The sequence below is a fragment of the Sinocyclocheilus grahami genome, unplaced genomic scaffold, assembly GCF_001515645.1.
Source record: "Sinocyclocheilus grahami isolate Dianchi unplaced genomic scaffold, SAMN03320097.WGS_v1.1 scaffold222.1, whole genome shotgun sequence".
Taxonomy (NCBI): domain Eukaryota; kingdom Metazoa; phylum Chordata; class Actinopteri; order Cypriniformes; family Cyprinidae; genus Sinocyclocheilus; species Sinocyclocheilus grahami.
In genome coordinates, this window is record NW_015505401.1 from 2663984 (window position 1) to 2679160 (window position 15177).

Genomic DNA, 15177 nt, shown 5'->3' on the forward strand with positions numbered 1-15177 from the left:
TACTGATATGGTGAAGGTACAACAATTTCAAAATATTTGATTGAAGTCCGTTAACATTGAGAAACAGGCCAAAGGTATTCCTATAGGTATAATGCTCCTGGTAAATGGGGTGACTGTTTGACCAATGTTACCTTTTAAATCTTTAAGGTTGCCAAATAGTTCAAGCAGCATGTAATAATGGTCTACAGAGAGGAATGACACAGAGCCCCCCTTGAAAAAGTAAATTTAAAATCACATACATATGAAATGTACTTTAAAAGAAAGCACTTGTGTAAACTATTTTTAGACACTTAACCACACATTAGAATTAGGTTACAGCATTATAACTTACATTTGTTAAATGCAATTAGTGGAACAGAACAGAAGTCATTGGACATAATTTAGGGCATTTTATTAAGTTTGCAATATGGTTCTTTGGAAATACTTAAGGCAAGTTCAAATTTAATTTAACTCTACCATTAAAACCTGCGTAATTCAAATATTAGTGAAGGTGAAGTTTTTTTTATTTTTTTAAGTTTTAGAATGTGCTTTAGTATCATTCAAGTGTACTTGAAAGCCCAAAAGTTAACTTGACTTAATACACACCATTTTATTTACATGTATAGATAAACCATCGCAGTGGACAAAATAAAGTGCACAGGGCTTACATGACTGACTTTTTATGTCACTTCATTTTCTGCAAGGACTTTTTTTTTTTTATAAATACTGTCAAGATTTGAAGTACACTACAAGTACATATTCAATACAATCAAGGATACTCTTCCACAAGGAGCAAGTCACTGTGAAACACTTACAGCACATCCATGACATGATCTATTCATGGTGGATGTTCTGCAGTTACAAATGGCTCAGATTACGCATTAAAAGGGCGTTAATAGGACTTCATGTTTGGAAATGGTCAAACTTTTTTTTTTGGGGGGGGGGGGGGGTTAATTTAGTGATGCAATTATCTTCCACTAAATTTATTAAACAAAGCCACAATCTTCAAAATGAACCCAAAAACCTTGCACAGCTAGCCCAAGCTGGACAGTAGATCCAGCCCTAGAGAAGCACAAGTCATTGTGAAATTCAGGTCTAAGTGCGCATGCAGGAGCCCTGTACATGTCGCTTAAGGATCACATTTCCAGTTGCATAACTCCATAAGCTTTGGAAAGGTCACAGCTGGTGCTGCGGGTCTCCGATTGCAGAGACAGCCCAGCCAGTGAGAGACTCCAGCTGATTGTTGGGTACTGCATTGTGACCAGTGCATGAAACGGCTATGAAAGTCAGGCTCAAAGCAAACTCTGACCCTAGAGTAAAAACGGAGGCAGAGAGGCCAAGTACACGGAGATAAAAACGCACTATTATTTGACGCCACAACGCATACACCGCGATGGCACAATCCCAACACAGCAGCGCCACTGGCTCGCGCAGCCGACGCCCCCTCTAATCATTCATCAGAATCAATGAACGGCTCCGTAAGCATAGGACACTGAAATTAGTTAGATTTTTTTTCCAATTAGCATCTATAGATGCTTAAACTACTCAACACCCAAGAAATACGCTAGTCTTTATGAAGAAGATTACTCAAAGAAACAGCTGTTTAATAAGTGCTCCAAAAAAAACAAATATATATATATATATAATTATTTTTAGTGTCTGCTTACCCGTTGATGCCAACTTTAACCATGATGCCTGATTTGGTCTTGTCCTCTGTGGAAAAGAAAACATTCAATTATTTGACTACATTGCGTCAGTCATTATTGGGTCAACGCTGATATCTAGAGATGAAGTCAGAGCGAGTAAATTTAGTTCATGTCACTAGACTTAAATTCACAGTATTACAGCGCATTAGGCTTAAACATTTGCCTTTTATAGGCCTAAAACCATATATAAAGTCGTGATACAGACCCGAACAAACAATAACCTCTCTCACACTTTCAACTGTATATTCCATGCATTTGTAGGCTAGTTAAATATTTAATTTACAGCTTAAGAAAGGGCCGTTTATCGGTATATTATGAACTCTGACAAGAAAAAAAATCCCTACAGTATATAAAGCGTGTATGAATAGCAATTTACCGTTTGTGAGAAGCCTCTGTCAGTCCTGACACTTGGTGTGAGTGGACTGACTACAAGCACGAGGTTAATTTATACCTGGTGCGGCGGCGTTGACCACGCCCCCTTGGACTTTAGGCCATAATTGCCACGCCCCTTTAGAATGTCAAGGTCGTATTGGGAAAAAGTTGGATGAAACAACTGCATCACTAAAATAATAACAAATTCAATCATGCTAAAATAAACTTTTTACATGTTACATTAAACATATTACATTACTACTGACATTTAATGTGACTTTTGGAAAGTAGTTAGTGAAAAGGATCAAGCTTCATGTTTTTATTAAAGGGCAAGGCCTTTGTTTTGTAAGCGCTTTAATAATGGTTAGTGCATTTGAAAAGGCTTTTAAAAATTAACCGTTGGCATGGACGAAATGTTTTGTATACGGCATACATATGTTGTTAATAATCTTGGTGGCTGCAGGTTCTGTCCTAAATAATTGGAATCAATACAGTCAGAGACTTTCTGAGCTCACAACTCAGAGCAGTTACTCCACATTTTTGCAGGTGTGCTTATTCTGCAAAAAAGACATTTATGATAAAATGTGCTTGCTAATAGTGTTATCTTAAAATAAAATTAGATTTGAACATGTCTCTCCACTCTGACCTTCTAACAGTAACTGGCCCAGACCGAGAGCGGGATGAAGCAGAGGATCAAATCGCCCTCATAGTGAGTGTGTGACATTTACAGGAAAGACCATGACCCTTCCCTTTCACCCTGCCATTCCTGCATCCCAGAATCCCTCACACAAGAAATCCAATGCCTTTTTGTACCTGCATGATCTCCAACCAGCGCATACATATTCGCATGTACATCTGCATGCAAATTAATGCATGATAAACAATTGGAAAAGCATAAAAAGGATTGAAGAAACTGATTAGACACTGGTTTCCTATTTTAAGGTATAGTTCACCTAAAAATGAAAATTCCGTCATCAATTAGTCACCTTTAAGTTGTTCCAAACCTGTTTGACTGACGATCTTCAGTAAAACACAAAAGAAGATATTTTGAAAAATGTGGGTAACCAAACATTTTCTGGTCCCCATTGACTTCACCAAAAGTCAAAAGCTTCAGAACCACTGCTTTAAAGTGATATTTAACTCATCAAAATCATGTCAATTATTTATAAGATTGTTTACTTTTTTCTATACAGTGAAAGTGTATAGTGACCATGGCTTAATTATGTAAACATAAATTGTTTGGATTACTTTTATGGTACTTTATAGTTTTTTCCCCACACTTCTGGAGCCCATTCACTTTCATTGTAGTGCAAAAAGTATCTTGGACATTCTGCATAACATCTTCTGTGTCCCATTGAAGAAAGAAATTCATATAAATTGACAATCATCACATATATACTGTACCCCAATAGTCTTCTAAATGTGCACAAGCAGCAAGGGATTATTAAGTATCACGAATAAAAGAACACTTTTAACAACACCATTGCTTTATACTCACTTTGAGGTAGCTTAACAAACTCATTAAAAATTTGTAGCATTTTTATTTATCGTTTCAATTTAAGAGTAATTTAATTATTGCTTCACTTATTCACTTTTAAATTTAATTATACTGTAAAAAATAAAAGAAAGAACAGAGGACGTAGATCATAACAGACTAATATACCAAAATAAACATCAGTTCTTAGAGAGAATATCTGTTCTATAAAATGTAGTTCAAGTTGAGATTTTGTGCCTAAACATAGTATGGATTTTTTTTCATGCAAGCTATAATCCTAACGCCTACATAAACATTTCACAGGCTGACTGAGTGGTGAGAAATAAAGAGATTTTTAACGCAGTTCCCAAATGATTCAGTGGTTGTGGATGCATGTAAGATGTAAGGGAAACAGGTCAATAATTTAGCTCAAAGGGAATCATTTAAGATTTTAAAGGGAACTCCACCATTAATATGTAAGGGCATTTGGACAGAATCACTGTTTTACGGCGGATCACTGAGACGGCCAGCGATTCAGTGAACGAGCCGTATGACATCAATTCTGCAATGGATATCAATATCCAAAATATAGTGAAAACACTATTAATTAGAACAGTAACAAGATCGGCAGTTTAAGACAATAACTTGTGAGCACAAAACACAAGATACTTCTCTTTTCAATATAAATAAGGCTTTATTGGATAAATCTAAGACATATAAACTAATCTAACACATGAACACACGCATTCACACAAGTTGCAGAAAGAGAGAAAGTGGGGAAATAATGAGTTTAATAACCCACATGTGACTTATCAGGTCTTAATACATACACAATAAATGATTAAGACCTGATAAGTCACATGTAGCTTTACATACATAATATGGAGTTATATATATAGCAATGATTAGTTGCTTGAGTCCTTTTAGTGTCATTTAGGTGCATGGAAAGGCAGTTTCCGTGCCATTCTGTGAATGCATGAAGACCAGAGATTAAGAGGTCTGTAAGGAATCTCTGAAAGTCTGTTCTTTGTCATGAGGTGGGGGATGTCAATTCTAAAGCGCTCGTGACTGTAGTTACTATCATGTGATGGTCATGCGGTCATTTCTTTGACCATTTAATCTTGATTACTTGCCCTAAAATTGACAGTCTCCTTCCTGAGTTGTTATGATCAGTGTGTTCCTTTTGTGTTAATGTTGAAAACTGTTCTGTGAAAGAGTTGGTTAGGCTTGCTTCAGACTGGCTAGTGCTCGGGTCTGATTTATGACATCCTGTTGTCTTGGGCCTCTGTGGAATTTGGACTCCTTGTTTCAATTATGCTTTGACCAAATCTTAGATTGTCTGATTCAGTCTGATATCCTACAAAGACTACCAGTTCCTTCTCTGCTTTAGAAGAGGAAACACTTATGCAGAGACATGCTGTATAAATTCACTTACAATAATTGTTAATAGTACATCATACAGTATATTGTTCAATAAAGTGTTTCCATGAGCAATTATTAAGTTCCTTAAAAAACTAAATATCCTGCATGTATCCACCACTAAACCCCTGACTGCCCACTTCTCATCACAGAAGGATGTGGATGCGTGTCAGCCTGCATGTCTTTGTTCAATGGGAGCTGATTAAGGCCTATTTTGCAGCCCATGAATTCCTTGATTTGCAGTGTGTGTGGGAGAACACACAGATTTAGAAAAGTACCTGGGACACCTGGGTTTAGAAAAGCATAATAAAAACACTTGATGGACCGCAATTAAGAGACATGCAGAAAGCAAAAAGAAACATGACGTGGAAGAAATTTTATTCATGCAAAAACTACAGAAGGTGAGCAGTATATGTTCTATAAATCATGCATTTTGAGACTATTTGAGACATTACTTTAAGATCTTTGCTTACTAGTAAACTACTAGCAGATTCTCAAAAAGATTGAATCTCATCTACATCTCAAGAAACCAGTAAACACCACTACCTTCATTCAAGAAATAAATACAAATACAGTTAAACAACATGCCACTTCAAATCCCATGTAAAAATAAGTATTATTGAAATACACAATATAATGAATTTGTCCACCTAGTTTTCACGGAGTCCCAAACCAGACCAGAATTCGGTAATGCCCTCTATCTAAAGCTAAGTGGGACAACAGTCATCTCATCATCTCGGTCCGTCTCTCAGTTCATTATTAGCAGCCGAGGCCACTCATAGAGCCGATCCGGTCCAGTTTCAGGCCAAAACAGCCTCGGTTCCAACCCCTCCGCAACCGGTCCGGTGGCGCTCGCTTCTGATTGGCCAAAGCCCCCTTCAAGAGGCGGAGCCAGGCATTCTCACTCTGCACAGGTATTTCAATCCACTTGGGGTATTCTGCCACCTTTAGCCCAGAGCTGAAGGTCTGCAAGGGCTCTTCTGACTGGTCACTCGTGAGGTTCTCAAGATCATCAAGGGTCAAAAGGTCATCGTAGCGCTCAAGGAACTGCTCGATGACCTGCATCGTGGAGACAGGATGTCTTTTTTATTGAATAAGGCTACATTCTATTTACTACTTAAAAATGTATATGTTTAGTCGTGTGAGGAAGCCCACCTTCATGGCTTTGTCAGGGGTGTGAATGGTTCGGGTGTGGCCCGGCACCGGATTGGCCAGAAGGACTAGGAGCACCACAAGTACAGAGGAGCACAGCATGGTGCAAGTGATAATGGCCCCAAATACGCCGCTAATGTGAGTCGGTATGGATATATTTAGAAGGACAAATTTAGATGAACACACTCAAACACAGATAAAGGAGAGAGAAGCATGGAAATGCAAACAGAAAACAACTTTCTGCAGAAAACAATACACAGTACAAACAAAGAAACAGATAAAACACAGAAAGAGGTTAGTTTGTTCTGCATTTTGAATAAATTCAGCTACATATACACCTTTCAGATTAGAACAAAATCATCTTGGAAAAGAAACAAAAGCATCGTAGACTACGCTATAACTGTGTAATCTCCCAAAAAAAAAAAAAAAAAACCCCCCCCCCCCCCCCCCCCATTTTAGGATCATTATATTTATTTGGAAATTGACATTATGTTCATGTAAATACATTTTCTCCTTAAATTCTGTCCTGACATTTTACTTCTTACATTTTTTTTTGTTTGTAATTCCTATTACAAAAATGATTATCATTATATTAGTTTAATGCTGTTTTATTTTAACTGTATTACACTAAAAATGACAATGATTTTCTATTTAAATCAGCATAAAGACAGCACAAAAAATACTACTATGACATAAAAACCTCAACATGTAAAACATATCAATACTTGTTTGCACATTACAGGAATAATAATGATTTTGTTACATTTATTTTAATTTCTTTATTTCAGCAATATGATAATGAGAATTTGAGGGAGTTCTTAATTGCCATAAAAATAATGTCACAAAAATGATCATAAAAACATCCTTCATTTTCTATCACTATGTTATTTCTTATTTATTTCAGACTTGTTCTTGTCAGGTTTCATGGAATGCATCCTTATTCTGTGCAGAAAAAACATTCAAAATGAATGACGTTCATGCGAAATTCCATAAGTATTTAATATTTATAAAGTAATACAGTCTTACTGATATAAATCTCAACAAATATAGTTGTTAAACTAAGTTTTCAAAGTAAAAATCTGTACTGATTAACATGTTTCCACAATTTTCACACAAGAAAATAAGCAGATAAAGTTTTCAAATTGTTTTACTCACCAATAATATTTCGAAGAGCTTTTAAAACCTGACTGAATGCTTTAGTCCTCCATCCCTCTGTCTCGACTCAGTTTTTGGCACCTGCTAAGAGCATCCCTGTCTTTCCCTCTCCGCTCTCTTCCTTCTTCTGTGTGCAGGAATGTGATTTAAAGCGAGTGCTGTTTGTATGTCAGTGTGTGTTTGCGTGAGCTGGATGAGTATGTTAATAGTATCTCATATGTAAGGATGAGGTGTCTATATATGCTTTACCCCCCCAACAACACACACCTCTTTTCCCTCCCTTTTCTCTCTCTCCTTCACGCACACACATATACGCAACTGCACCTTATTATCTTGATGTCTCCGAGATTATGTCAGAGGTATGGAGGGGGTGTTTGATGTTGTCGAGGGGATGCCACCTTCTGCCTGGAATATGACATCATATGCACGCACACCGCAAAAGAAGTCGTGACACAAACGCAGGGCACTACAACCAGGTGTTGTCTCCCTCTGCCCTCTACTTTAAATGATCTCGCCCTTCCGTTTTTCATTCCTCGTCCATCCATCCCTTGTCTCCTCACATCCTTCTGTTTGCAAGGTGCGACTTTGGCGGCCAAAAGCACCACCGGCTGGCAGAATATTGTGTCTATTGAGAGGAGGCCAACACTTTTTTAGTGGACTTAACTCAAGGAGATATATAGAGCTTTCAATGTCTGTTTGAATAGGAACGAGTCATTTCTAGCTGTTCCTGTGTCACACACACACGTAAAGCAAATGCTTGAGTCTTAAACTCATGGTCAATATCCATCATCCGAATAAAGCTAATTTTTAAAGTGCATTTGCACTAAAAGTCACTTATTGAATATGAAACCTTTCATTTTTTCCCCCATTAATCTGCTTCTGTGGGTCACTGTGAGAAATGTCTTTGTGTCTTTTTTTTCTCTCTCTCTCTGTGAGTGTCATCACAGACTGCCAGTGCCATCTGCTTACTGCTTCCCCTGGCCTCAAGAACACGATACAAGAGCCAACACACACACACACGCACACACAACCTTAAACGTGCTAATATACAAGAATATCACTGAAAAACTGTTTAGCAGTGATTTACTCATAACATACACAACTGTATCAATAAATAGTGTATACAATAAATATACATCTCTCTCTCTCTCTCTCTCTCTCTCTCTCTCTCTCTCTCTATATATATATATATATAGAGAGAGAGAGAGAGAGAGAGAGAGAGAGAGAGAGTTTTCACAGAAAACTGTGCAGTTTTTTGGGAGAAAAAACCCTGCATCAGTTATATAATATGAAGGTCATGGGACTGAAATGTTGCGGAATACATTTTGAATTTTTTTTTTCAAGTGTGGAAAAGTGGAAAAGTGTGCAGACTTTCTTTTTTTCTAATTTTATTGGACTTTATTTGATCCTTTCTTCTACGCACCTATTTAGGACACGCATGTGTGCTCTTTTAATAACTCGCTGTTTGAATTTTAATACAAGAAAAATGCAGGTAGCTTTATATTATGGATATTTTATAATACATATTATACTAATTTAAAATAAAATAAATAGAAAAACATTTTGACATTCAAAAAACAAACAAACAAATTGTCACAAACTGCCTGTCTTGGTTTAGTTTTCATTTGGTTCTACTAAGGCCTGTGATCCTTTGTTCTAGTTTCCTGCTCCTTGTTTGTTACTATGGTTTCTAATTAACGAGTCATCACCTGTTCTTCATTTGCGTTTGATCACCCGGTGTATTTAAGTTCTTCTTTCTCGTTCAGTTGTTGTTTGGTATTGCTTGTGTGTAGACACGCTGTTATAATGTGTTCTTGCATGTGGATTATCTAAGTTTGTTTCATTAAAGGCCCTTTTGGTTTTGGAAACCAATTTGAATCCTTTTCTTCATCATCTTTTGAATCCAATTGTGACAAATATATGTTATATACATAGAGTTAAGAAGATTACTTTTAAAATGTATTTCGTTGAAGATTGCAAAATACAAAAAGGAATTTGTAATGTATTTTGTTAGATTACACAAGTTTTGTAACAATCTAAATACTTTAGAATACTAATAAGAATGTAACAAAGGGTCCAGGGAAAAATGACATCAACCAAACATAGGACTTGGCTTTCCTCTGCATAGGAAGGGAAAAAATGCAGAAAATCTTAAAAATATATATATTTTTTTTACTGATGCTGAAGAAGGTAACACAACGCATTAAGTTAATTGGATGAACAGGTTAACTTACTTTGTCTTCTGGGAAACATGTAATAATTAGCTTCTGGAGGGCATTACTAAATGGAAAAAAAATCTTTAAACAAAATAAGATCTATTTACATATCCTGTTCAAAAGGTTACACCCCTTGCTCTTAATGCATTGTTTTTCCTTTGTGAGCATCAGTAAAAAAAATTTCACCTTTTGTAATAGATTTATGAGTCTCTCAATAGTCCATAGTGTGAAAAAATGGATCACAAAATCATACAGTCATTGTTAGAAAGGGTTAAAATATACAGAAGATGCTGGAAAACTTGAGAACGGGCAGGACTAGAGGATTTTTCTGAAGAACAGCGAGCAATTTAACTGCATGTGACAAACAAGGGATTCACAAACATCTATCACAAAACATTAAAAACAGTTGTGGATCATCCAGATAACAACTGACAGTTAAGATTCAATATGTACATTTTTAAATGGGGCCATTTTCATAAATTCAGTCATTAGAGTAAATGTAAACAAGTTAGGCCTATGTGAAATAGTTTATTCAGGAAAGTACTAAGTAAAAATAGCATGCAATGTTTATGATCCTCTTATTTTGTGACAATTAATAAAATTTTGTATTTTGTAAGGGGTATGAAATTTATGAGCAGAACTTTAGTTTAGGATGCTTTTGCAGAGTGTCAGAGTCAGAAAATCACCAATTGCTGTTTACATTACAGTTTACAATAATGTTTCAATGAAATGAATGACATTAAAATTCAAAGTAATCACTTTAGTAATCTAAATACTTTTCAGATGTAACTCATTTGATTACCACCCATTTAAAATGTAACTGTAATGAAATACAGTTACTCATATTTTGTATCTGAAATACGTAACATTACTCCCCAACCCTGCATACATACAATATTTATGTTAAGTTCTTTTGCATTACACAGTTAATTCTAACTTAATGAGACCGTTAGCCTGAAAATGATATCAGTACATCATAGGGACACATATAGTTTCACTCAAAATATTTCTTATATGTTCCACAGAAGAAAGAAAGTCATACAGGTTTGGAACGACATGAAGGTGAGTACAATTTTATTTTCTAAGAAAATCTTCAACATTTACTGATAATCTGGAGCTAAGTGACTGTGACTATGAAATAGATTCAATAAGCATATTTAATTAAATAATAAATATAATTACATAGCAAATGTAGTATTCGTTTATTGTTAGTAAAAATAAATAATTTTGATTGCATGCTATTTTTTTCGATCACATTTTTCTGTGATCCCTATTCTTCGAAAACCCATGTATTAACTCTTCCACCACCATTGACAATTTTCCCGTCTTTCTGTGTTTTCTCTGGTATACAGTAGGAGGCGCTATTATGCATCTTCTGAAAGAATATTGAATCCCTGGATCAAAACACAGTGAAGAAGAAGCAGAAACAATTGATCGCATATGTAAGCGCATGCATATGTAAAATAACGCCATCATCAAACATTAAACAGCATATGAATCAAAACTGCCATAACGTTACCAAATCAAACTTCGAGCCAGGAAGTGGCAGAGGAAGCTTTGTGCAAGCTTTGGATATGTTGATGGAAGCAATCTACTCCATCTTCTTGTTTTGATTATTGCTCTGAATCTGATCAAGATATAGTTTTAAAACTTTTAAATTCTAAGTTCTAAATAAACCTACATGCATTCAAGTGTTGATTAAAAAAAAAGAACGGATGAAGCTGGGTTTGTTTGTTTAAAAGCAGAGGCTCTGTTTTTCCTTTTGACATATTGTTTGTTTAGATATTCATACAACCAAATATTCTGGCCATGAAAGTTTTGTGAAAATTATCAAAAATGCTGGCAAAAAAAACAAAAAACGCTGGCGGGGAAAGAGTTAATTAGAATTATTTTATCTCAAAACATCAGCTATAACTCCTTTTAATTCTAAAGTAATACACATAAATTACAGGTATCCAGAATGATCCAAAAAGTTTATCCAAGTTGCAGGACATGATTGCAGACTCATAGAAGTAGAGATGTCTGCTTCTCGCAGACAGCAGAAGGTGCTCTCATTTTATATAACTCACCAAAACAGCAGAAGAGTAATTGGCCTCTACAGTCCTCTCTGACTGTCACTCAAGAGACAGAGAAAGAGCCAACGCGAGACAGAGAAAGCGAGAGAGAAGGTGTGTGGGAGGACGGGTGGGCGAAAAGAGAGGGATGAGACAAGGATGAAAAACGAGGGTATGGTAGGATACGGCTAGAGCCCACCAGCGTGTCACCTCTGAGTGAGAGAAAGAGGCGAAGGTGGTATGTGTGTGTGTGTGTGTATGTTTTCTGCAGTTCTGTAAGCAGGGAATCTAGCAGCGTGTGTGCGTGTGTGTGTGCGCGTGCACATGTGTGGTGAGAAATAAGAGTGGGCAGATTCGTCTGTGTAGGCGTGTGGGTGAGTGAGAGGACAACAGACCCTGAGAAGAGCACTACATTTCAAAATAAAGGTTTTTAGAGTTCAGAAAGTTTAGTGAGACTCAGAGAGAGACAAAAAGAGGATGTGAAGGCCTGAGACGGGTAGTGATTCTGTCAGACCCAGCTGCGACAGACCTTCACTCTGTGCAGGACAAAACAGAGCAAAAACAGATCAACAAGCTATGCTGTCATTTTAAGCTCTACAGGAAGTAAACAAACATTTTGTGGGAACATCATTTTCAATATCAATTCATATCAGTTCTCTTCATTCATTTAGAGCTCAAAAGGAGATGTTTTCCCTGATGTTGCTGCTCAGGTTCATACTATGAAAAGGGAATGGCAAAGGGACTGTCAAGCTCCAATAAAGAACTAAAAATGATCATATTAATTGTGTTTTCACTATTAGCAGCTGACCTGAATATATGTTTGTCTCTGTGCCGTTTGGTGGATCTAACTAATTTAGATTCAGAGTGAGTGAGTCATTTATGCTGGAGCCACTCTGTTCAATTCAAACTCAACTGTCAACTTGACTTTCATAATTAGGATTGATTCATTGAAAAGAATTCAAAAGAGTCATTCATTCCAGAATTTGACATCACTTGGGTTTCTAAACTACGGAGCCCCACACATGACATGCAGGGGGGGAAAAAAAATAGTAAAGCGTCCTTACAACTAAATAATTTGTTCCCTCGTTTTACTAAATTGTGCACACAACTTACTAACTCGTTCCATCGTTTTAAGTAAATTGTTGACAAAAATAGATATACCTGTAATAGGCCTAATTCGTTCGCTTTATTTGATTTAACTAAAAAGTGGCCATGATTTAGTAATGTCGTGCACACGACTTAGTAAAATGAGGGAACAAATTATTATTTCGTGTGCACAATTTAGTTAAACGAGGGAACAAATTATTATATTGTGCGCACTATACGTTTTTTCCTACATGTCATGTGGGGGGCTCCGTACTAAACAGCTGACAGATATTGTCAAGAAAAGTGTTACAGGCCATTCACACAGAACATGTTTTTGCATTTAAAAATTCAAGATGCAGGGTAGTGGAATGAAAAATGCAAAGTTTTTAAAAAAAGCTTTCCATCTATAAAAAGTTGAAAGACGCATGCTAATGCAATAACTAAAAAGTGGCCATGATTTAGTAATGTCGTGCACACGACTTAGTAAAATGAGGGAACAAATTATTATTTCGTGTGCACAATTTAGTTAAACGAGGGAACAAATTATTATATTGTGCGCACTATACGTTTTTTCCTACATGTCATGTGGGGGGCTCCGTACTAAACAGCTGACAGATATTGTCAAGAAAAGTGTTACAGGGCCATTCACACAGAACATGTTTTTGCATTTAAAAATTCAAGATGCAGGGTAGTGGAATGAAAAATGCAAAGTTTTTAAAAAAAGCTTTCCATCTATAAAAAGTTGAAAGACGCATGCTAATGCAATGGGAAAAAAAAACATGCAGGGTCTATATATGTTTTTTTTTTTTTTTAAACCCATCCGTCTAGTATTTCATGTTTACATACAAAAACAGTGGAGAAGATCACCCTGGATATTCGGCCATAAATAATTAAATATAATTAAATAAAAGTTTTTTTTTACCAGATAGTGAGCAAATAATAGCAGAATTTTCATTTTGGTTGAACTATTCTGTGGCTGAAACAGAGTGGTAAGATATAGGCTAGTTGGGTTTGACAGCAGCGTCTCCCAGGTACAGACTTCAGCGAAGGCCTACACGTCTCTGCAGTCATTCCTGATATAGGATGCTGGAGGATATAATGAAGACTCTGGCGCATTTCCCAGCTGTGAGAGGATTAACTATACGGTCAAACTGTGCAGTCACGACAAGACACAAACATGCTCAGATGCACTACAGAGAGACTGAGGCAATGAAAACATAACAAACCTAGCGGAACATAAATTAAAGGGGCGGATGGGATGGCACATTTACATACAGGCAACACCCCAGGCCAGTGGAAATGCTGCTATTTAAATATGTTTCATGTGCTAAATGATTTTTCTACTGCTGTTTTTACTTCCACATCCACAGTTCTAAGGGGTTTGAGTTGTTGCGAGCATGTTGCTATGCTATGTGTTGATTGGTGGTTGCTTAAGTAAAAAAAAAAAAAAAAGCCCTAAATTTCTATGATATGGACCCTCTTTTCAAAAACAAAACAGGAAATATCATAGAGAAGACCCTTGCAGACCCTCATGAATATTGCTGCTTCTGAAATCACATACCAGGAGTAGGTATTTCTTTTGAATAAGTACATACTTCACAACAATTGTTCTATATATTGTGTTCTGTATTCTGGACATACTACATTTGAAATGTCAATGACCTACCAGCATCACAAACGGTTTTCACTTTCTATAGTAAGGAAGTATGTATATCCAGATGCAGCCTGTGTGTGCAAAGTCTCTTAAAATATTATATATTTGACCTTTTATTAATTTGTAATTATTTTTTTCAACATCTATGAATTATATATATATACATAATTATTTTATTTTTCTTTACAAAATGTATGATTAAATTCCATTTTTTCCTTGTGTAAATAATTATAAACAAAACAAAAATTAACAAATGTGTAAGTTTAACAAACGAGTAGTTTACTACCCCCCCAGCTCTTAATGCATTGTGTTGCCTTCTTGAGCATCTGTAAATGTTTCCACCTTTTGTATTAGCGGTGTATGAGTCCCTCAATTGTCCTCAGTGTGAAAATATGGATCTCAAAATCATAGTCACTTTTGAAAAGGGTTCAAATGCTGAAGATGCTGGAAAACCAAACAATGTGCAGGAGCTGGAGGATTTTTCTGAAGAACAGCAGGCAGCTGAACTGCTCAGGACCAACAAGGGACTCATTAACAACTATCACAAAATATAAAAGTAGATAAAAGTCGTAGATCATCCAGGAAATGACACACAGTATTAAGATTCAAGGGTATGTAAACTTTTGAATGGGGTCATTGTTATAAATTCAGTTATTATTTTGTCTTGTGGAGTATATGTAAGCATCTGTTATGTGAAATAGCTTATTCAGGACAGTACTAAATAAAAAAAAACATTCAAATTTCATGATCCCTCTTATTTTGTTTCAATTATTAACATTTTACACATTCTGCAAGGGGTGTGTAAACCTATGAGCACAACTACATTGAACAAAATAATTTTGTTCAGTATATATATATATATATAAGCAATATCCCTTTAAATATTTCTATGAACAAAAAGATTTAACAA

General features: G+C 36.0%; 2 protein-coding genes across 5 annotated transcripts in view; both read right to left on the bottom strand.

The window, feature by feature from the left end:
* gapdh (glyceraldehyde-3-phosphate dehydrogenase) overlaps positions 1-2142 on the bottom strand; it is a 5864-nt gene extending 3722 nt beyond the window's left edge. Inside the window, exons 1-2 of the mRNA XM_016287463.1 lie at positions 2062-2142; positions 1647-1692 (exon numbers count right to left, since the gene is read on the bottom strand). Of these exons, the coding sequence (XP_016142949.1) occupies positions 1647-1669 (23 nt within the window). The 5' untranslated portion in view covers positions 1670-1692; positions 2062-2142. The remainder of the gene's footprint in view (positions 1-1646; positions 1693-2061) is intronic.
* Positions 2143-5311: 3169 nt separating this feature from the next.
* nppcl (natriuretic peptide C-like) lies at positions 5312-7602 on the bottom strand. 4 transcript variants are annotated; one of them, XM_016287564.1, is made up of 4 exons: positions 7582-7602; positions 7258-7384; positions 6106-6342; positions 5312-6009 (listed from the first exon to the last, which is right to left on the bottom strand). In XM_016287564.1, exons 3-4 carry the CDS (start codon positions 6202-6204, stop codon positions 5710-5712), a joined length of 399 nt encoding a protein of 132 aa, XP_016143050.1. In that variant the 5' UTR covers positions 6205-6342; positions 7258-7384; positions 7582-7602; the 3' UTR covers positions 5312-5709. The 4 variants fall into 4 exon arrangements, with proteins under 4 accessions (XP_016143050.1, XP_016143053.1, XP_016143051.1 ...); XM_016287567.1 differs by lacking the exon at positions 7582-7602 and having other exon boundaries at positions 6106-6235; positions 7258-7495; XM_016287565.1 differs by lacking the exon at positions 7582-7602 and having other exon boundaries at positions 6106-6338; positions 7258-7495.
* Positions 7603-15177: the final 7575 nt, after the last annotated feature.